General features: G+C 36.7%; 1 protein-coding gene across 1 annotated transcript in view; it reads right to left on the bottom strand.

Annotated features, from left to right (window-relative positions):
- The window catches only part of DNAJC13 (DnaJ heat shock protein family (Hsp40) member C13), a 111,234-nt gene that overhangs the window by 65,980 nt on the left and 21,249 nt on the right, over positions 1–24,005 (bottom strand). The window contains exons 3-19 of the mRNA XM_008153130.3: positions 23,023–23,098; positions 22,037–22,186; positions 21,605–21,646; positions 17,660–17,860; positions 14,804–15,010; positions 14,616–14,711; positions 13,986–14,077; positions 9,533–9,699; positions 9,345–9,424; positions 9,092–9,261; positions 8,576–8,675; positions 7,765–7,872; positions 6,673–6,828; positions 5,388–5,444; positions 3,255–3,376; positions 1,053–1,128; positions 698–793 (exon numbers count right to left, since the gene is read on the bottom strand). Coding sequence (XP_008151352.2) covers positions 698–793; positions 1,053–1,128; positions 3,255–3,376; positions 5,388–5,444; positions 6,673–6,828; positions 7,765–7,872; positions 8,576–8,675; positions 9,092–9,261; positions 9,345–9,424; positions 9,533–9,699; positions 13,986–14,077; positions 14,616–14,711; positions 14,804–15,010; positions 17,660–17,860; positions 21,605–21,646; positions 22,037–22,186; positions 23,023–23,098 — 1,996 coding nt within the window. The remainder of the gene's footprint in view (positions 1–697; positions 794–1,052; positions 1,129–3,254; positions 3,377–5,387; positions 5,445–6,672; positions 6,829–7,764; positions 7,873–8,575; positions 8,676–9,091; positions 9,262–9,344; positions 9,425–9,532; positions 9,700–13,985; positions 14,078–14,615; positions 14,712–14,803; positions 15,011–17,659; positions 17,861–21,604; positions 21,647–22,036; positions 22,187–23,022; positions 23,099–24,005) is intronic.

Genomic DNA, 24,005 nt, shown 5'->3' with positions numbered 1-24,005 from the left:
GCAAACTCTGTAAATATAATAAAAACTAGAGTCCTGGTGCACGAAATTTGTGCACAGTGTGTGTGTGTGTGTGTGTGTGTGGGGGGGGGGGGTGGGGGTCCCTCAGACCGGCCTGCACTCTCTCCAATCCAGGACCCCTTGGAGGATGTCCAACTGCCAGTTTAGGCCTGATCCCACAGTCGGACATCCCTCTCGCAATCTGGGACCACTGGCTCCTAACTGCTCGCCTGCCTGCTTGATCGCCCCTAACCACTCTGCCTGCCGGCCTGATCACCTCTAACTGCCTCTGCCTGCCAGCCTGATCGCCCCCAACTGCCCTACCCTGCCGGCCTGATTGCCCCCAACTGCCCTCCCCTGATGGCCTGATTGCTACCAACTGCTATCCCCTGCCAGCCTGATCACCCCTAACCGCCTCTGCCTTGGCCCTGCCACCATGGCTTTGTCTGAAAGGACGTCAGGAAGGTCTCCAGAAGGTCTTCTGGTCTAATTAGCATATTCCTCTTTTATTAATATAGATTATTAAATTGTACACTTAAAACAGGTGAATTTGGGGGATATAAATTTTATCTCAATAAAGCTGTTAATATATATTTTTTTCAAATACTACTATTCAAGGTAGTGAATTCTTCGTTTATAATTTTTTTTGACAAAAGTACTCTTTCATTCTAAAAAAATTACTTAGGACGATAATATTTACCATTGCTATTTTCACATTATCTCTAACATGCATCCGATCAGCATCCTTCTCAGGAACTGAATCTGAGCTGTCCAAGTATGCCAGCAAGCCTGGAGGCTAAAAACAACAAACAAAAACAAGACATAATCTATTTTCAAAACAACTGCACAAAAGAAAATTTAGCCTTCAAAACCCAAATAAATACTATGATTTAGTTTTCGAGGGTAGCATTTACTATATGGCAACTCCTATGATAAGTATCCTTTAAATTAAAAGCAGACTAAAAAAAAAACCCCTTGAAAAATATAAATAACTTATCAATGAAATTTTATTGGGCAAGAATATATAAATCTTTCCAGTTATTCAACTGACTTACCAAAATGCGCTTCAACAAGTTTGCTGCAGTTACATTTTCAGCTGTCCAGAGTCCCACTAAATGTCTACTTAGCTGTCTGAAAAAAGCAGACGTTGAGAAAGGTTTGCTGCTTTATCTCAGCTAGAACAGAAAGGAATTTTTAAAAACAAAATATCACATAAGAAATATGACTACAGTAAAAAAATCATTCTGATGCTGAATATTAAAAATTAATATTTTAATTTGGATATGAAATAATGCAAATATTGCTAATGTTTTGGAATTTTCTCCAAATAAAAATGCTTTCTTGATAAACACACTAATTTTCAATGGACCTGAACATGAAGTAGGCTCTTATCCCATTTAAAGATAAAAGTAAAAAAATTAGATTTGATACAATTAGTTTGTACAAGTCTTGAAATAGATTAAAAATATATATATTAGCCTTGATATACAATTAGTTTGCATAAAAGTCCAGACATAGTGATCCTAGTAATCTAGCCTTCTCTGGATTCTGAACAAGAACAAAATTCTACAACTATGTTCAAATATAACCTTCTTGGCAAGGTCAGAGATAGTAAATATTTTTGGTTTTGGAGTTTGGACAAAGACAAAGCTCTTAGAGCAGATTATCCTAATCATCCCACTTGAACTAAAAAGCATATTTTGGTTCAAAGTAAAAATCTAGATCCACGTTGACTCTATGACTTAGACATTTATTTATCTTAATCTTCATGATGACTTTTATCTCCTAGGCTAGAAGCTCCTCATGAGCAGGGAGTATCTTTTATTCACTATTAACCCTTCTGCTTTGGCAGGATTCACATGCCATTTACTATAAGAATGGGAATAAAACTGTTAGAAAAATAACCAAATAATCACCTACAGTCATATGTATTTATGAATGTTACTCTCCCAGAAGAAAAAAGTTTAATAGGAAAATTTTGTTTTGTCACCAAAAAAATGAATATTACTGAAACTATTCATTTCTGTGCCTATTTGAAAGCTAATATAATGAAGTAATTGTAATTATACTTGTAATTTCCTTCACTGGTATTTGGTAGGTATCATATCAATAATTTCTAAAAAGATTTTAATTAGGGATAAGAAATAACATTTTATAATAGCAATTTGTAAAAGATTGCAAAAGCAATGCAAAATGAAACGTGGTATTTTTATAATAATTTGACAGCTCTTCAAATCACAGTAGGAAATAAATGTAACTGATTAAGTATAATAAAGAGGAACACAACAAGCAAACATCTAACATGAGTGTTTAATGAAATAAGACATCAAATAGTCTATTGTAATGAAAGATAGTGTCTAGCAGTTAACAGAGGCAATATACCAAGGAAAGACCTTCCTTATGTATCTCTTTGTCCTCTCAAGCAAAAAGACTACTTTTATGGCCAACATATACAAGTGACGGATGCAGACAGCTTCTCATAATAGTATAAAAGCAGAAAACTATTGGCAAGGCAGCATACTAAGGCATTCAATAATTTGACATGAGTGGCAAAGGAAATATATAGAATCATAAAGTAAACATAAGTCAGCAATTTATTATGTAAAAAGTCAAAAAGAACATGATTAAAATATTTATATCTGAAAGTGTCACAGGTTGGGAATCCATAAAGTTTTAAAGGGTTGGAATTTATATAGCCTGGAGTAAACAAATATTTATGTGTCTTTATATCTGAATAATTATTATGAAAATGATGATTTGCCAAAGGATAAATTTTTACAAGAGATTTAGGATTTCCCTAAATCAGGCTGGTTAGATATTAAGGTTTTCTTTATTCTTAAAGTAGAGTACCTAACTGACCAAAGATATTTAAAAATTGATTATGTGATGTTTTAATACAGGAGCATCTGCATGCAGGGTGGCCAGATACAAGTACAAGGAGAAAAAGCCTGGGCATGTGGTCCTAATTTCATAAGTTTCCAGGCATTCTTTCCCATGTTCTAGTCCAGGATTATGGGTGTGAAGCCTGAAAATATAGGACAGTGGGGGGAAAGGAAATACATTTCATTATTTCCTCCTACATTATCAGGGCCAGAAACAATGATCATTTGGGCAGAATCCTTCTATAAGGAAAGGGAGAACTATGTGAATCAAAAGAAAAACATTTGTGTAATTCAAACACTCAGTTTGTTTTATGAAATATATCTGAATCCACTCTTTACAGCAAGTTAATTTATAGCAAATTAAATTTAACCTACCTATTTGTAAGCATCCTTTGATCTGAGCTTATTGTAAACATCGAAGTATGCAAGTGTCGAGGTAAGGCACCTTCACTGAGGGCAAGCTCTTGCATTTTTGTAGCAATTTCTTTGTCACCTTCCTTTGGAAAAAGGGTAAAATGAGCCCTAAAGCATCAATCTGAAGAAAGCTATTCTAATTTTATAAAACTAATTTTTTATTTCTAGATAAAATACTCAGTAAACAAAAATAAAAAATGCAACTTCAATTACCGAAAAGTAGCAGATTAGAACAAGTAATTTAAAAAATATTAGTTCCCTTTGGAATGAGCTTTAAATGTTTCTAGATAAATTTATCTTATAAATTATGCTTTACTTAATTTAGTATTAAAATTGGGTTCACTCCCTGAGTATGTAACAGCCAACAAAGGGAAGAAATAATTAGCAATTTCTATGAAAGGCATCTGCAAGCCTGGCTTGTTTTTGTTATTAACAACATAGTCATTTTCATTATAAATACATTTCTTTCTTTTTTAAAGAATTATGTGATATAGGGGCAGTTCTTTTTATTCTGATTTTGCTTTACTTATATGGACTCATTTTGGCGACAGGACAGATAGGACTACTAATCAAAGGTAATCACAGAATTATAAATTAAGCTAGCAGTTTTAAATTTAAGGCAATCTGTCAAAAAGTAAAAATGCTCACAATGTTACTTAAAAAGGTACAAGTATATAGTACAACTGAATATGTGGTATGTATACAATATGTGTATGTATGTGTATGTATACATACAGTATGAATATGTACATATATCATTTGGAAAATTACCATGTAGCATATATGCAAATATATGTACATCGTATATGTACATACATCATTTAGAACAGCATAGAGTCTTAGAGGAAATTTACCAAAATGCTAATAGCAGTTATCTCTGGATGCTAAAAATACAGGTGATTTATTTTTATTTGTTCCTTGTATTTTTTTCTGAACATCCTAATATTTCTTCAAAGATCATATACCGCTTTTCCAATCAGGAAAAAAATATTTTAAGATACTTGCCAAGATTTCAGTGTAAATAAAAAGACATCAGCTCTATCACTAGCTATGACTCTGACATGTGTGGCTTGTACTAAAGCCAAAGATAGCATTTTGATTATAACTGGCACTCAACAAATATTTCTGTATGAATGTCAATATAGTGGTGGAGTAGGGTCAGAAATATACTTTTATTTAGTCTCTTGATCCTAATTGTCCTGGGCTACTCACTTTGGAAGCTAAAAGAACATAGGACCAATTAGCTAGAGAGAGAAAATTAGCAGTAGTTGAATATTCACAATAAAAATGCATATAAACGTAAATTTTCCATCAGTTTAATACCTTTACATAATTTTTTAACAGCTACTTGAGTATGTTAGTTCTGTGCTTATTATTTAACTACATGTTATATTTATGAGATATAATCCCCCAGTTTTTTGATAAAAGGTGCAAACACCCATACATTAATCGAAATTACCACAGGACAACAAAAGAATAGATTTAGATTGATGTCACTGTAAACATCAGAATGCAAGCAGACATTCATAGCTATGATCTCAATTTCTAAAGAACATAGACGGTTAAAGCAACTGTACTGGAGAAATAATATCCTGTGTCTGACAATGTCATGTCTCTTAGAGGTTAATTACAAATGCACTTTAGCATGAGGAACTAACTTTTGTTACCATTCTTATTTGATGCCATTTTGCTATCAACTAACTCCATTAATAGATTTCTGTGTAAGCTCAGTACATGTAAAGATTTTAAAACCATCACCACCAACTCTCCTCTCCAAAAAAGAAGGGGGGGAGAGAAGATTTTGAATCTTTAATTCTTTAAAAATAAAAGAAATAATGTAGAACAGAAATACATATATTTTTAAAGAAAGGTTTATTTGTCCTAAACCCACTGAAGAATTTGAAACTCCTCGTTTATTATTGGGAATTATTTCTGCAACTGTTTTAAACTAATTTCCGAATAGAGATTTAAAATTACTTTCCTTACACAGAAAAATTCATGTTTCCATTGGATTTAAAGGTAATTTTGTCATCTTCAATTAAAATAGTAATTTAACATTCAAGTAAGTTTAAAATTTCAAAACTGTTCTCTTACCTCTATTATTGCCTTCATAACCAATCCAGCTCCCTTTATAATTGCCATGGAAGGATGCTTTATAATAGGGGAAGAAACATATCACAGAATGAAATATTTTTATTCTAACATACAGGAGTGGGAAAAAGTAGGTTTACAGTTGTAATACAATAAATAATGCAATAATTCTATATAATAAAGGTGTAATATGCAAATGGTCTCTTTACACCGTGAAGCGTAACGACCAGATCACGGATCAGCAGGAGGATGGGGCAGCGAGCTACAAGTGGGCGGTGGAGATTATAGGAGGGGGCAGGGTAGTAAGCTATGGGGAGGGCGGGGGGGGGGATAGAAGGAGCTACAGGAGGGCGGGGCAGCAGGTGGAGAGCTATAGGAGGGTGGCAGCGAGCTACTGGCTACAAGCGGGTGGCTGAGAGCTACAGGAGGGGGCAAGGCAGCAAGCTATAAGGGGGCTTTAGGGTAAGGGAGGGGCAGGGGGAGCTACAGGAGGGCGGGGCAGCAGGCAGAGAGCTACTAGAGGGCGGCAGTGAGCTACTGTCGAGCTATTGGCGCATGGATTCGTGCACAGGGCTACTAGTTAACAAATAATACAATAATAAACTGCTTCACATACAACTATAAATCTACTTTAGCCCACCCCTGTATTTAGTTTTTGTTCTTAAGGGAGATACATAATTTTATAAAGGTATAAGCCATAAAATTAGTAAAGGATATGTAAAATTAGTAAAGGTATTCTTACAATATAGAGCCTTACAGATACTAAAAACAAAGAGTTTAAATTCATAGGAAATAGCTGACACTTATTTGAGTAACAGTACGTATTATACTTATTTGAATGATAAATGTCAAATAATACTAAAATAGAAAGTGATAATATAGTTAGAAAAATTATCACAAACATATACACATACATATACATAAAAATAATACAGTATCATATGAAGTAATAAATGCTTTCAATTGTTTATGAACAGCCCTGCTAATACTCACGTTATTATTTGAGAATTTGTAAAGAAAGAGAACTTTGGGCCTACCACAGAAAAAAAATGAGTTTTTCACCACTTCTAATATGCAAAAGATGGACAACTAGTGATCAAAAGCAATCAACAGAGCTCTACATAAAATACCAAGAAATCAGTGTAATCATGTCCTAACATGATAATGTGCTAAGCTATATTTATCAATATTACTACAGAAACACACATGTATTATTTTAAAAACAAACTGACCCCAAAATGGGGTTCTCTTAAGATTAGTTGTATCTGATAAAAATAACAGCTCTCACCTGAAAGAGTTTAAAGAGGGTTCTTCCATTGGATGCTACCATTTCTAAGAGCATATCAAACTGCTGCCCTTCCGTTGTCTCACTATATGGAGCACAGAGGGCAAAAGTAAGGAAGTCCAAGAGTGAACTAATAACTAGGGCACCAGTCCCATGATCCTGAAACAAAGTAACATATTGCCATGACTATGACAGATAACTTCATTCAAAACTTAGCAGTAATGTTTCTGACTGTTATTCTATTATGTCAGAAGTAAACATAATTTCTCAGCAAGAGGTTCAAAGTTTGAAGTAGTACTTGTTTTACTAATGTAGCAAATCCATTGCTTACACCATATTTCAAAAGGAAATAATTAAACTCGTCAAATTCCAAGAGAATAATGAAAACTCCTCAAACATGTATAAGTATTTATTGTGAACTTGTATTAAAAGAAATATCTGCCCAGCCAGTGTGGCTCAGTGGTTGAGTGTCGACCTATGAACCAGGGGATTACGGTTCAATTTCCAGTCAGGGCACATGCCCAGGCTACGGGCTTGATCCCCAGGAGGGGGTGTACAGGAGTTAGCCAATCCATGATTCTCTCTTATCATTGATGTTTCTACCTCTCTCTCGCCTCTCCGACTTCACACACACACACACACACACACACACACACACTTTAAAAGCAATCTCTGACAATTCTTACTATCTGGCAATTTGTTTATGTTCCTTCTAAGATGTTATAGATTGCCCATTTCCAAAACTGCTAACCAGTGATTGAGGAACAATGATTAGGCTTAATTTTTTTTTTAGAACAGCTTATTTTGTAACATTTTAAAGAAAAACACATATATCCCCCCCCAAAAAAAATTTGGAATATCATTGTAAATATCTAAAAGCTTTGCAACCCATCCCTTCCAGATGAATGGATATAGTCCTAAAACAGTATTGAATTATTACTGATCAAGCTGAACTGTGACCAAATACTAACCAAAGTTGGGGACTATAATACAAACAAAAATAAAAATTTACAAAAACTGTTCATGTTGCAGTTCTACAATACTTTTCAGTAACATCTGGTATCTCTCATTAAGATAAATTTAATTATAACTTACCACATGGGAATTAAATTTCTCCAATAAGTTTTCCAGAAACTTCTTTGAAGAGAGAAGGGAAGCTTTGTTGAGCTGTTCTTGTCTTAAGTCATAGTCATCATGCATGGGCTATTGATTAAAAACAGTGGTAATTTATGAGCATTTCCATGTTGCTGGCATCACACACACGTCATTAATAAAGAGTATTCATTAAACAAAGAATTGATAAGACAAGGAGAAAAAAGTGATGATTTCCTTGGATCTGATATATGCCCATCAAGTTACTGTGGATAAAGTGCTTTCTAGTGATTCCATGGCCCCTACCTACTTTATATGGTACACATATCCCTTCCTTACTAGACTGTCAGCAATTTCAAGGAAGAAAGGGACTTTTTAAGTATATTTCTTTATTGATTTCTGAGAGGAAGGAAAAGGGGGAGAAAGATAGAAACATCAATGATGAGAGAGAATCATTGATCAGCTGCCTCCTGCACGACCCCTACTGGGGATCGAGCCCACAACCCAGGCATGTGCCCTTGGCCAGAATCAAACCCAGGACCCTTCAGTCCACAGGCCAACGCTCTATCCACTGAGCCAAACCGGCTAGGGTGAAAAGGACTCTGTTTTAAACTTCTTTGCATTTCTAGCATAATGTCTAGTTTACAGGATGTGCTAAACAAATGTTTATTTGCATAAATAAATGGCTATAAGAGAAATTTAAGAAATACAGAAACATTGAATTTCAATGGTAAAATCAAAATCTGGTTTTGTGGAAATTGAAACCATCAGTGAACTTAAGAAAAACCAGTTTCCTATAAGAAGCATTACTTACACACATGAGGGCACAGAGCATGTCAACAGCTGCATGAATTACTCCATTGTGGTTCCTCTTGAGTGCTTTCACTACCTTCACTCCCAGACGTTCCCGAAACCTTGAACCAAAAACCCCCACAAGCATATAATAGCAATACCAGAGCATTATTCTATTATTTTACTATTAAAATCTAAAATAATAAGTCATTAAGTTTCCATTGCATTACTACAGCAATGACATTTGAAATCCCACCCATGTTTTCTTAATAATTTTTTTCTTTGAGGGCGAATATGTTTTTGAGGTTAATTAAAACAAAAGGGTATGTAATTTCCCAAATTCACTGCAACAAGAGTAAATAATATTACCAGTTCAGTTCCACTCACCTTCCTTTTGAGTTCTCATGAATAAAAACTATCACATCACTACATAAAGGTATCTGGTTTAATCAGCTATAAAGAGGTGAACTGTTGATTATCTGTTATTTTCAATTGTTAAAATGCTCTAGAAGAAGTTCTGTTTCAGAAGACAACTTACTTTGGAAGCTGAGTAAAGGCTAGAAAACCAGCTTTGGAAGCCACGAGCCTCCTCACAGCCTGGAACTGACTCTCCAGTTCTGCATTGGAAGCAACAACATCTCCCTCTTGGGACAATAATGCTGTTATGGCATTATTGATCAGCTTTTCTTTGTTTTCTGAGAAGAGACCCTAAGTGAGGAAAGATTATTTCAAAAAAGTTTCCACACTAAAAGTTAATGACAATGAATAACTTAGGATACAATTTATCTTACATCCTGCGTTACTGCATGCAGAACGCCGCTATATGAAATATTAGCATTGAACCTGAATACAGCATCTGCAAAGTTGCCATCTGTCAGGAGATAAAAAGGTTCAAAAAGACTTAGTTTTGCATTCCTGATTCTTAAATGACTATTAAATACATGGATGGAAATGCAATTACTTTTAAATCAATACTTACTTGGAGGTGTAGCTAGGAATCTAAGATGAAGGCTCTCTACTTCCTCATCAACAGGCATGCTTAGTAACCCCCATCGCTGACCTTTATGGGTTGATGTCATTTTCACACAAACATCTCTATTACCAGAGGCTCTTACTCCATCCAGCAAACTTGCTAATAAGGAGTCTCTAAGCAAGGTTAAATATAAAAAGGTTTTACAATTGGTAATTAAGGGGAATTCTGATTCAGAAGAAACATAGACCCTCAGCAGGTAAGTTGCTCAGGGGCACACCAGATACAAGGAGAAACACAGGGGCTTTAGGAGAAAGTTTGGAGTTCCAAACTCTTCACTTTGCTGTCATATACCTTGTACAAGTTACTTAAGCACTGTTGTAGCTTTACCATTTTTCTGGGTCTTTTTACTTTAAGATTATTTTTAACAATTTTACTGAGGTATAACTTCCAAATCACAAAATTCACCCAATTAAAATGCACATTTTGATCATTTTTAGTATACTTATACAGTTGTTCAATCAATACCACCATCTCATTTTGGTACACTTCTATCACCCCAAAAACTTTCCTTGTGCCCATTTGCAAAAAACTCCCTAGCCCAGGGAATTATTCTCTGCTTTCTATCTCTATGGTTTTGCTTTTTCAAGAACCTTTGTTAAGGGATGAAAAGAGAAGCTGCAGGCTGGGAGAAAATGTTTATGAAAGACATATATGCTAAACGACGGTTACCCAAAATATACAAGAAACTTAAAACTCAACAGTAAGAAAAACAACCCAATTAAAAAATGCTCCAAAGTTTTAACAGAGACATCACTAAAAATATACAGATGACAAATAAGTACATGAAAAGAAGCTCTACATCAGAAAAATGAAAATTAATTCAACAGGTGAGATACCCTACACACTTATCAGAATGGCCAAAATCTGGAACAATGGCAACACCAAAGGCTGACAAGAATGTGGAGCAACAGGACCTCTCATTCATTACTGGTGGGAATGAAAAATGGCACAGCTACTTTTGTAAGACAGACTGGCAATTTCTTACAAAACCAAAATCCTCTTATTGTATGATCCAGTGATCATATTCCTTTATGTTCACCCAAAGGAACTGAAAACTTATGTCCACCAAAAGCCACACACTGACGTTACAGAAGCTTTACATTCATCATTGTCAAAACTGAGAAGCAAACCAAGATGTCCTTCAGCAGGTGAACAAATACAAAAAAAAAAAAAAAAAATAGTACACCCAAACAATGAAATATTATACAGAGCTAAAAAGAAATGAACTATTAAGCCATGACAAGACATGAAGGCGACTTGATTGTAAAAGCAAATATAAGAAGGCTACAAACTTTATGAGGCCAACAATGACATTGTGGAAAAAGGCAAAATTACAGAGACAATAAAAAGATCACTGGTTGCCAAAGTTAGGTGGAAAAGGAAGGATGAACTGACAGAATAGAGGATTTTTAGGCAGTGAAAATACTCTGTATGATACTACTAGAGGCCTGGTGCACAAATTCGTGCGAGAGTGGTGAAGGGAGGGGAGGGACCGCAGGAGGTTGGCTGGCCGCTGGCCAAGGGAGGTTGGCTGTGGAAGCGCACTGACCACCAGGGGACAGCTCCTGTGTTGACCGTCTGCCACGTGGTGGTCAGTGCACATCATAGCAACCAGTCGTTCTGGTCGTTTGGTGGTAACTGTCACTTACACTTTTATATATAGAGATAATAATGGATACATGTCATTATACATTTGTTCAAACCTATAGGTTCATCAATTGTAACAAATGTACCATTCTGGTGGGAGATGTTGATAATGGAAGGCTATGCATGGGGGTGGTAAAAGGTATCTGAGAAATCTCTGTACCTTTTGCTCTTTGTTGCTGTGAAACTAAAACTGCTTTATAAAGTAAAGTCTATTATAAAAAACTTCACAGGAACAAAGCCAAATATGAATATGTAGCCATATGTACAATGCTTATGTTATTTATCATGTTAAGATTCAGTTGTTTTTATTGCCGCACTGGAGGCCCGGTACACGAAATTCGTGCACTTGGTGTGTGTGTGGGGGGGTCCCTCAGCCCAGCCTGCGCCCTCTCGCAGTCTGGGAGCCCTCAGGGGATGTCCAACTGCCACAGAGGCAGGAGAGGCTCCCGCCACCACCGCTGCACTTGCCAGCAATGAGCCCAGCTTCTGGCTGAGCAGTGCTCCCCCTGTAGGAGCGCACTGACCACCAGGGGGCAGCTCCTGCATTGAGCGCCTGCCCCTGGTGGTCAGTGCGTGTCATAGCGACCGGTCATTCTACCGTTTGGTCAATTTTCATATTAGCCTTTTATTATATAGGATAGTATTCCATTTTATGGATGCACACCATTTTTGTCTATCTATTCACCAGATGATGTACATATGGATAGTTTCTAGTTTGGGCTATTATAAGTAATGTTATTATGAACATTCACATGCAAGTCTTTGCATGGGCATGTGTTTTCATTTTTCTTTTTAATCCTCACCTGAGTATACTTTTTCATTGATTTTTAGAGAGAGTGGGAGGGGGAAGAGAGAAAAATCAATGTGAGAGAGAGAGATACACATTGACTGGTTGCCTACGGCACACGTCCCTATGGACTGGTGATGGAGCCTGCAATGGAGGTATGTGCCCTTGACCAGAATCGAACCCGGGACCCTTCAGTCTGCAGGCCGACACTATCCGCTGAGCCAAACCAGCTAGGGCATTTTAAAAAATGTTTTTATTGATTTTTCAGATAGGAAGGGAGAAGGAGAAAGAGAGAAAGAGAGAGAGAGAGAGAGAGAGAGAAACATCAATTGGCTGCCTCCTGCATGCCCCCTACTGGGGAATCAAGCCTGCAACCTGGGCATGTGCCCTGACTGGGAACTCTAGGTGCATGGGACAATGCCCAACCAACTGAGCCTCACTAGCCAGGGCTTCATTTTTCTTGGGTAGATACTGAAGAATGAAATTGCTAGGTCACATAATAAATATATGTTGAATCTTTTACAAAACTGCCATATTATTTTTCAAAGCAGATTTAATTTTTACATTTCACCAGCAATGTTTACAAATTCCAATTTCTCCACAACTTTGCCAACAATTGGCACTGCTGGTCTTCTTGATATTACCCATTTTAGTGGGTATGTAGTGATTTTAATTTTCTTTTTTTTCCCCTAATAACTCAATCTTTTAATGTGTTTATCATTCATATATCTTCTCTGAATATTCTGCCCATTTATCATTGTTTTTTTCTTTATGTAATATTGACTTAAAAGAGTTCTTTATATATTGTGGACGCAAGTCCTTTATCAGAAAATCCAAATATTTCGTTCCTGTCTGTGGCTTGACTCTTCCTTTTCTTATTGGGCAAAGTTTTAAATTCTGACAAAGTCTAATTAATCAACATTTTTTCTTTTATGAATTGTGCTTTCGGTATTATAGCTAAGAAATCCTTTCTACTCCAAAGTCACAAAGAAATTCCTTTACTTACTGCAGGTAAGCTTTACTGGAAATACTGGCACCTTCTTCCTAGGGCAACTATAAAAATTAAACAATATAATGTACATAAAGTACATGACAGACTGAGTGTTGAGATCCTTCCTCTGATTAGACATCCGCACTTTTATTTTTCCCCGGCAGTTCTCTTCCTTGAATTTAGGACAGGAAAAAATATAACCTTTTGCTTAAGATACCATTTTTGTAGACTTCAGATCAAAAGCTTTTTGAGGTAAGAAACTGGTCATACTACAGGACGTGAAAATAATAAGGCTGTATTATAGACAGTGGCAAAATACACCAGAACTGTTTCAACTAACTTTCAAGAACAGCTTTAGTCTGAATCTATTTATAACAGCATGAAAGAATTGCCTGGAAGGTAAACACTGCCAATCCCGATAGTGGCTTAATAAAGGGAGATCCAGTCATTCACAGTAGCACAGCGTGATAAATGTGTTTGCTTTATCAATAGATGTGTGTGTGTGTCTCTCTCTCTCTCACAAGAGTTTATGAGCTATAGCATCTCACAAGTTTTAAAGTCAACAGCCAAGGCACAGTAATATGTCAGCCTATTCCAATGGAAAATTAGTAACTAGCCTAACAATACTAACTTATAAAAATCTAATTTCAAGTACAGTATTCATATTCAAGTAACTTGCTGGTGTGATCCGAACAATTTAACAATGAAAGTACAATTTTTAAAAATATACTTTAAAAGCTTAAATTTCAGAAATACACTTTATTTTCACCATTTCACTTAAAATCAAGTCACCATTTTTATTCTCTTTAGGAATTTGAAAACTAAATGGTCATTTTAAATATACAACAAAATGTCATCTTTTTCTAAATTACATAGAAGTTCTGAATACAAATCTTTGTTTTTCCTCTTTGATGAAGCACTCTGCATTGCACATACTAGAATCTCAAAAGCTTAATGAATTTTTTTAAAAATACCTCTCTGTTGAAGAATATTTCCGTATTTGCCCTTTTATAAATTCAATTGTAAAGAGTTGTGGATTTTCTGAGTCACAAACCAATGCAAATACCTAATGAAAACAAAAAACATTTCAAAAGATGTTTAGTTTTATGGTATTTTGTTTTAAAACCACACATCATTTTTACAAAAATCACTATTTTAAAATGTGGCTTGTTTACAATATTAGAATTTAAGAGCAGCTTGCTTAAATCTCATTCAAATTTTCATACAATTATTAAATAACTAATTTAATTAAAATTCATTGTATAATTTGAAAATAAATTTTGAAATATTTGTTTTTCTGAAGATCAATAAATAATGTAAAGAATTAAATACAGATTATTCCTGCTTCCCATTCTTTAAGCATGGAAAGAATATTAAAATAGAAACTTACTCTAATTTATCAATGGGAAGAAATGCAAACTAAATGGTCATTTTAAATATACAACAAAATAATGTTATCTTTTTCTAAATTACATAGAACTTCTGGATACAAATATTTGTTTTTCCTCTTTGATGAAGCACTCTGCATTTCACATACTAGAATCCCAAAAGCTTGATGAATTTTTTAAAAAAATACCTATTAAGCTAATATTGATGAAACTTACCTCTCCTAAAGGTTTCAATGTTGCAATATTATAAGTTGCTGGGTCACGTTCCACTAAACATGTTTCTGTGAGCGCTAGCAGTCTTTTTACAGGTTCCTTCAAACAAAATTGAGAGATATTAAAAAGTTATTGAAGAAAAATATTAAAATCAGATGAACAAATTTTTGCTTTCAACACACAGGTCTTACCAAATGTCTAGGTGATATTTTTTGGACTACAAACTCTGCTAAAGATGTGATGGCTTCATCAGTGCTGTATTTTCCAAAGCGCAGATTCAAATATTGCTCAAATTCTAAAGGTTCTTTTCTGATCCGCAATGAAATACCTATGTAATTGCCAGCATGATCTATTGCACTCTTGACAATTTCTTCTCTTTGCTCTGATGCAAATAAATGCTGCACAAATTTTGAAATTTAAAAAGTCAGGGTTGAAATAACTAAAATATAACAATATTGAATCAACTCACAGGAAAGAGACTGAAGTAGCAATTCTAAAGGGAAAAAAGGTAGAACATCTTATCAGAAGTAAATAAGCAGTGTTGTGGATGAAACATTATTACTAAATTAAAACCACAAAGTTTGGCATATAGTCTTACAAATAATGAATGGAAACTGTAACTACTCGGAGTGTGATTTTCATCACTATGTGGACAATAGCACTCTGGGGCTTTCAAAAGGATCCCCAGGGACCCCAGCTAAATCCAGTGGGGTTGGTGGGTACTATGTGGACAGGATTTCAGTTTCAACTGAGGTAGTTCTGATTTAATGTTTTCATATAGTGGGCTTTCTTGAAAGATTACCTTAAAGAACGTTTAAATGTTTACATGTCATTGGCCTATGTATATTATAAACCAACCTCCAGGAGTGTATTTACAAAGGTCAAGAATAAGGTATTGCTAATTGCATTTGGTGCCTGGAGGCTAGAAATGTTAAATATCCTGAAAAGGGTGTAGAGTCCCACTCATGAAAATGGATGGTCCTGCCCTGAATTCCATAGCTCTCTTGCAGAGAAACACAGGATCAGATTATGTTCTAAAAACAGATTTTATTCCCAACACCTTATCACAGTCACTATGTATATAGAAGGTACCAGATAAAGATTTGTTGAATGAATCTGTCATACTCTTTTAACTATAGTGAACTGACTCATTTTAGTTAGCCTTTTAAGAGGCAGAGTATGCTTAAAAAGTGGGATGATTAGCCCGGCTGGTGTGGCTCAGAGGTTGAGTGTCAACCTATGAACCAAAAAGTCATGGTTCGATTCCCAATCAGGCACATGCCTGAGTTGCAGGCTTGATCTCCACTAGGGGGCATGCAGGAGGCAGCTGATCAATGATTTTCTCACATCATTGATGTTTCTATCTCTGTCTCTCCCCCTGCCCCTCTGAAATCAATAAAATATATTAAATTAAAAAAGTGATTAAAATTAAAACTGCTTGATGGCACTAGGCAATAAAAAATGTTGGCAATTGAGAAGTATTACAATTCTCATCCTTAATGTTTATTGTAGGCATTTTTAAGGCTTAACTGAGTAACTGTTAATACGGTTATTCTGTTAAGGTCTGCAAGGCCATAGTCCTATAATTAGGTATGTTTTTCACCAAGGGGTTAATCATTACAAACTTCCACTGCCCTAAGAAGAGACAAGCCTTTTGACAGCACTACCACAGCAGACTTTAGGCTTCTTTAAGGTGGGAGAGGGAACTAATTTTAACTTTTGGGTCTGGATTCAGAGGTAACAACATGTCTAAAAGTACATTCCTGGACAAGGGACACTAGGATGGTACCCATCACCTGAATAAAGAATGAAATATAGGATGGAAAAAGGCTATAGCTCTGAAGAGCTAACATATTTAGCAATCAGGATGGTACCCATCACCTGAATAAAGAATGAAATATAGGATGGAAAAAGGCTATAGCTCTGAAGAGCTAACATATTTAGCAATCAAACTATTTGCCCCTCTCCTTCGTTCTTTTTACACTACCCTTTTGCTACCCTCTAGCCTCTTATGTATTTAAAAGTTCCAGGATTGCCCTGGGCTCTGCTAGCCAGGTAAGGATAATTTAGGTGCAGAACACTATATCTTGGGAGCGGGGAGGTAGAGAAGGGTATAGGAGGGATAAATGGTGATGGACAGAGGCTTGACTCGGGGTGGTAAACACAATACAGTGTACAGATGATGTGTTGTAGATTGTGCACCTGAAATCGGTATAATTTTGTTAACCAGTGTCACCCGATAAATTCAATAAAAAAAAAGAAAAAGAACATTAAATCTTGGGAGTACTGTTCTCAGGCCACGTAGCTCCAGAAATTAAAATTCTCAAGAGAAAGACTTCTTGAGAGTAAGTTCAAATGAGCCTCTTCATGTGGACACTCTCTATGCTCATCTTTGAGATGTGGGGTTTCAATGAGGAAGGCAGGATGTTTCTTGTTTTTAAAAAAGATGGTCATCATCTATAGCTCAGCTTCTAATACTGATAAACAGGATCTCAGCATCTTAAATGGCTTCTGCTGTCTCCCACAATTCATATATAATTCATAATTGCTAATAAACATCTTACATAAATTATCTCACCTCAACTTTAACATCAAAAAACAACAGCCCTAGCTGGTTTGGCTCAGTGGATAGAGCGTCGGCCCTCGGACTGAAGGATCCCGGGTTCAATTCCAGTCAAGAGCATGTAGCGTGATTGCAGGTTTCCCAGCCCCGATTAGGGTACGTGTAGGAAGCAACTAATCGATGTGTCTCTCTCACATCTATGTTTCTGTCTCTCCCTCTCCCTTTCACTCTCTCTAAAAATCAATGACAAAAATATCCTCGGGTGAGGATTAACAAAACAAAACAAACAAAAAAAAAAACACAACAAAAAACCAATAGCTGAAAATTAATTGAGATTCATGCTCTTTGGTATAGAAGTCTGAACTCTTAATACCATATTTAATCCCAAAGGACTCAAATGAAATTTCAAAATAAAGTAGAAAACCCCCATTTTCCTTCAAATGCTCATATCTCTTTTTAAATGACTTTTTAAAAGACAACTTACCAATCTACTAAATCCTCCATAAATTATACAGAACCCTCCTTGATAGTCAGAGAGATCCACAAAGCCCTCAATATTTCTGTAGTCATAGGAACAGAGGACTCTGTTAGTTGTAGGATTGATCTGGTCAATGCCTCCAGGAGTTACTTCCAAAATGACAGGTTTTCTTGTATCACTCCAATGATGCTTATAACAGTTATATCTCTAGAGAAAAATAATATCAATTTTAGGCTCATGTATACACTTACCATAAAATTAGGTTACATTTAATGTACCAGTCACTGCTGAAACAACCAGAAATCTAAACAATACTCTAAATATTTAGAGCTACTATATAAATTGTTATCAACATTAATTTTAGCTATTTGGAAGTTTGTGTTTACTTCATTAAGAATGTTCACTCTATCCCTAGCCGGTTTGGCTCAGTGGATAGACCATCGGCCTGCAAACTGAAGGGTCCCAGGTTCAATTCTGGTCAAGAGCACATGCCTAGATTGCGGGCTTAATCCCTAGTAGGGATGTGCAGGAGACAGCCAATCAATGATTCTCTCTCATCATTGATGTTTCTATCTCTCTTTCCCTCTCCCTTCCTCTCTGAAATCCATAAAAAAATATATATTTTAAAAAGAATGTTCACTCTAATGTAAGAAAACATGTCCTTATTAAATTAACAAAGTTTTGGGTTATAATATTTTGTAAAACAGTTTTAAGTCACTCTTATGCAAATCTATAAAAAGGAAATTTTAAATAGAAATGTTATTGTAAAATATTTTATTGAGGAAAAATTTCAACTTTTGTTGATGGATTCTTTTAAGTAAGTTAGCTATGGAAAAGAGCTAAGTCACATTTCAGGGAAGAGACTGTATTCAATTTAAACAACCTGAGCTAGTTCAGTCTATTAATATAGACTTTCTTTCTACATGCACAGAAAAAGCTGGAGCATCAGTCTGACCTTAAGTTTTCCTAATCATACCAATGGGAAGTTATCTTTAGACGTTTGATCTCATTTGCAAGTATAATTCCATTTAGACTATAACATTCTTTCGTAAGTTGAAGTACCTAGTATTAGAAATTATCAAAATGGTCAACATCCACTTACTACCCAGTTTAAGTTATTAAAAAGAGAGAAAATGTTTAGTTGAGGCTGCTAATCAAAATTTATGATACAGAAAAAAATTATTTAAAATACAGGCAAAATCAGGCAGAGAATATAAGGATAACAAAATGTTAGATGTGAAATGAGTATCCCCTTGCCCACCCAAAAAGTCCAAAGTTTCCTATCCATCAATATGGTCAATTACATGACTCAAGGCAAAAATAAATTGGTTGCTCAAAAGTACAACTATTTCTAATACTGAAATAAGAGAAATTATCTTGTCGGTGTTCAAAAAGGAGAGTAAGGCATTACATAATAATCACCTCCACTAACATCCCATCACTAAACCCCATAATGAGGTTCATAGGATCATATCACATCAAGTCCCCTCAGCATTATTGGTTGATGGTATCATACACATTTTCCTATATAATAAAGCCCAGCAACTGAATAGAACGACCAGAACGATCGGTTGACCAGTTGCTATGATGTGCACTGACCACCAGGGGGCAGATGCTCAACGCAGGAGCTGCCCCATGGTGGTCAGTGCGCTCCCACAGGGGGAGCACCACTCAGCTGACCGGGATGAGCAGGCAGGAACCCGAGCTGCGATAGTCGCCTCCTCGCCCCAGGTTCCTCCTCCTCGCTCTCTGCCGCCTCCTCCAGATGCCTGCAGGCCACCACTGGGCTCGCAGAGCTGACCCCAGAGGCTGGGAGGCGGGTTCGTGGCAGTCGAGGGACTGAGGCCTACTCTGCCACCGCTCAGTGCTATTGTCCCTGGGCCCGGCCCTGACCAGGTCCTCTAGAGAGGTGAGTGCTCAGACTCCACAGATGATGCCGGACCAGGGAGCAGTTTCTCAGAAGGTGGGTCCATAGATGCTCAGCTGCCCGGGATGAGCGGTGCTCCCACAGCGGGCCGAACCCCGCATGCCACACACCCCCATCACCAGTGCACGAATCCCATGCACCAGGCCTCTAGTAGTTCCATAAGAGGAATTCTGCACGAAGACAAAAGGGCCTGCATTAACCCAAGAATGTATTTAGAGACTTGATTCTTAATGTAAGGTGAGAGTATGCCATACCTCTCCAGGAGTGGGGTGGAAGGAAAGGCACTAAAAAGGTGGTGCTTTTCCAATCTATGCTTATTTACATGCCCAAACCCACTCTGCAGGATATTCTCCATTCCTCCCAGCAGATAATTAACTGTCATATGAGATACTGGGAACACTATTATCCCTCAGGACTGTGATGGTCAAAAGAGAAATTTAGAAAACCCTGATTTAGGGTATATCTAGGGGCAATTTTGAAGGTTTGAGGACCAAATTCATCTTATGCAAGAGTGTAGTTTGGCCAGCCCAGCATTTGCGAGAAAGAGGAGGTACCACTTATTCCAGATGTAAAATCAAGTGGACTGTCCCCTTCAGGCAATCTTCTAGAGATATTGTTTCCACCCCAACGTCTTAAAAAGTATCAAGTTGCTGAAGTTGACTTGATATAAAGGGAAGCTTATAAAAAAAAAAAATCAAATCTGTAAGTATGCTAAACAGATGAGATATATAGAAAGATCACCTGCTAACATAAAATAATTAAAGAATATCAAATTATAATTTATAGAAATCTGTTATCTCATCAGGAACAAGAAACAAGCAGCTTGCCATTGCCATTAAACTATCTTAATGGTTCTAGGGCAACCAGCCAATTGCTTGAGCAGAGAGGCTTCTGGGATGTTAAAAACAGTAGATGATGAGGGCTTTAAAACGACAGGGGAATGGCACTGCCAGCATATCAGAATTCAGTTCCTGTCTTTTGCCAGAAACTGTAGTTCTGAACACTGCCCCCTCTTAACCTCAGTTATAAAAGCATATCTTCTCATGGAAAAAAAAAAAATTCAGTATTTCAAGGGAGTAAAAAGAGCATAAACATCCATTTCCCTACCCCAGAAGTTTCGGATTTAGTTTTAATGCTGTTGTAACATGACTAAAGAAGACCTGGGAAAAAGTAAGAAGATTCTAGCTAATAAGCATGACTTCCTCAAAGCTGTTGGTGCACCATGGAAAACTACATTATCAGCCAGATCCAGTGCAAGAATATATAGTAAGACACTTTTCATATACCCAAATCGTACAATTTTCATGCTCTGAAACTGGAAACTGTTACACCAAAAAAGAACTACTGCATGTTCCAACAGGTACTATCAGCAGTGTGATGCTCACTGTTGCTCTTTAGAATACTAAATCAAGACTAGTTGAATGGTGACAGCATTGTTTGCCCCATAATTCTCTGCCTAAAGATTTTTTCCCAACTACCAGCTTTAACAGTCTAATTCCTGATATTTGAGCTTCCAGTTAAACCACATTCATCTTTCTAACATGTACTATCAGGAGACAGTAAATCTGTGTTTTCTTTTTTCCCTTTAGCTTTTCCAGAAAAAGAACATACAGATCATGGAATGATTTTTACAATAAAGAGCAACGTTTGAACAAATACTATCTCACCTAATAGACAAACATGTAAATTGACTGTATCTCTGCTACGCCCACAGCCAATCAGAGTGAGTATGCAAATTAACCCAACAAAGATGGTGGTTAATTTGCATACACAGGCACTGAGCGACTGGGGGTGGGTGGGACGCTTGCATCATCCCCATGGCGATGATGCAGGTGTTCTGCACCATCCCCGGTCTCTCAGGGCCTCTGGGAAGTGTGGGAAGGTGGGGCCGGAGCAGAAAGAGGCGGCTCTGGGGCAGAGCGGAGTGGAAAGGTGGTGCCAGCAGCCAGGGAAAGGAAGGCCCATTCTAGTACGAATCTTCCTGCACCGGGCTTCTAGTATATTAATAAATGTTAAATACTTACCCTTCCTGTAATTTTTCCTTCTGAAAAATCAGTCCTAAATCTCTGAAAGAGAAAATATAACCACAGTTGATAACAGATTGGTTGGGAAGAATCTAGAACAAGTAAAATCCCAACTTGGTAATCTTGATATTTAAAAAAGGATATTTAACAGGAAGTGTATGGAACTTTAATGAAAAAACAAGAAACAGTAATTAAACATATAACTGCTTTGTTCTGCATATACACTTAAAAGACTAAAACAATCACTTATATAGGATTTCCCCCTCTTTCAGATAGAGAAAAGTGGAAATTTCAGTGTTGTGTTAAAGGTCAATAAGAGAACATAAAAGCATAGTGAGACCAGAAGCTCAGAACATTTAATATCTTACTTTAATATAACTTTCATTTTATAAAGAGGAGAAATCTAGTTTATTAACATGGAACTGTTCTTACCAATGCTTCTGTAAGAAGTTCTGTTCTGTGCTCTGTAGAAAATTTTAAAGTTTCTGACTTTTTTCCACTGCCTTTACGAAATGTGAGGTTGAACTCTGTTCCCTGTCCTCTTCCAACAGGACTGATGCTGCAAATGTCTCCATAAGGCCACTAACAAAAGAAAGGAATTACTTGGCCTGGTGCTATAATATAGTGTAATAATACAATAATTGTTTTCCCTACTTTAATTTGACAATCATCAAATAAGAAAAATTTTACAAAATAATACTGAGGTCTAGAAGAATTTATATCTTAGAGTAATTCTGTAACAAAAATCTTTAAAAGCTTTCAATCATCAGAGACAACAATAAAACATCCTATCTGTATCCACATTTTAATGATTAATGGCATTAATTCAAACCAACTAAAATAAATACATAGAAGTAAAACAAACTGGAGAATAAAATTTTATTACCTACAAATCTGTTAAAACCAACAAAAAGAGGAATCTGTAAAACATTCCTAATTTAGAATTAACATTAGCTAGAATATATATAAATGTTTATTTATCCATGTTCAGGTTAGTATTCACTTTATAATCAGTAACCCTGGTTCCATGACAAGTATTTTCCAACCACTACTACCCTTGTGACTGCACTTGTGACTTATGTATGCCTGTATTACACTAACAATAAAGCTTTAAAAAATATAAAGAACTAATTTATCAATTTTACATAAGCAAGATGGCTAAAATCTATAGATAGTAACATATCAAAAAGTTACACCATTTAGAGCCTAGAAATAAGCACATTCTCTTCCTGCCTCCCTTTTATTAATTTATTTTTGGTCCTGAGCATTGAGCATTACATAAGCATATCAATCTCTTTCATATTTGGCATTTCTATCCTCAAGTTTTAATCTGTTTCAGGCCAAGGAGTTATGGATCATACCCTAACTTTTAAAATTCAAATGGTGTTCAAACACCTAACAGCGTCTAACATGATTACCTGATTTGTTACTTCTAAAGTATTGGGATTATATGTAGTAATCGCATGGGTTCCAACAGAAAAGACACGCTTATACCTACAAAGGAAAACAAGTACTTAAATTTAGTCTTAAACATTCTGCAAGAAAATATATATGACATCAACACAAAAGGAACATTTTAATAAATAAACAGAAATGTGTCAGTTGATTGTGACTAAATATAATGTAGTTTTATATTCTCACATTTTTTAACATCCCATCTAATAAAAGAGTAATATGCAAATTGACCGTCACTCCAACACACAAGATGGCCGCCCCCATGTGGTCAAAGATGGATGCCCCCATGTGGCCACAAGATGGCAGGCAGGGGAGGACAGTTGTGGGCGATCAGGACAGCAGGGGAGGGCAGTTGGGGGGAACCAGGCCAGCAAGGGAGAGCAGTTGGGGGTGACCGGGCAAGCAGGGGAGGGCAGTTAGGGGCGACCAGGCTGGCAAAGGAAGGCAGTTAGGGGTTACCAGGCCAGCAGGGGAGAGCAGGGGAGGGCAATTAGGGGTGACCAGGCCGGCAGGGAGGACAGTTAGGGGCAATCGGGCCAGCAGGGGAGCAGTTAGGCATCGATCAGGCTGGGAGGGGAGTTGTTAGGGGGTGATCAGGCTGGCAGGCAGAAGCGGTTAGAGGCAATCAGGCAGGCAGGCAGGCAAGTGGTTGGGAGCCAGCAGTCCTGGATTGTGAGAGGGATGTCCGATGATCCCACCGGTGGGATCGAGCCTAAATGGACAGTCGGACATCACTCGAGGGGTCCCAGATTGAGAGGGTGCAGGATGGGCTGAGGGACACCCCCCCTCCCAGTGCACGAATTTCATGCACTGGGCCTCTAGTTCTAAAATGTTATTGATATTAAAACTCACCCACCACTCATTTTACTGTGAACTTGTGAGATCCTTAAGTAGAAAAATATGATTTATACAAGTAATCTTGTTTTGTTAGCATACATAAAGTTAT

The sequence above is a fragment of the Eptesicus fuscus genome, chromosome 18, assembly GCF_027574615.1.
Source record: "Eptesicus fuscus isolate TK198812 chromosome 18, DD_ASM_mEF_20220401, whole genome shotgun sequence".
Taxonomy (NCBI): domain Eukaryota; kingdom Metazoa; phylum Chordata; class Mammalia; order Chiroptera; family Vespertilionidae; genus Eptesicus; species Eptesicus fuscus.
The sequence above is the reverse complement of the archived record's forward strand: the minus strand, read 5'-3'. Positions and strand labels throughout refer to the sequence as shown.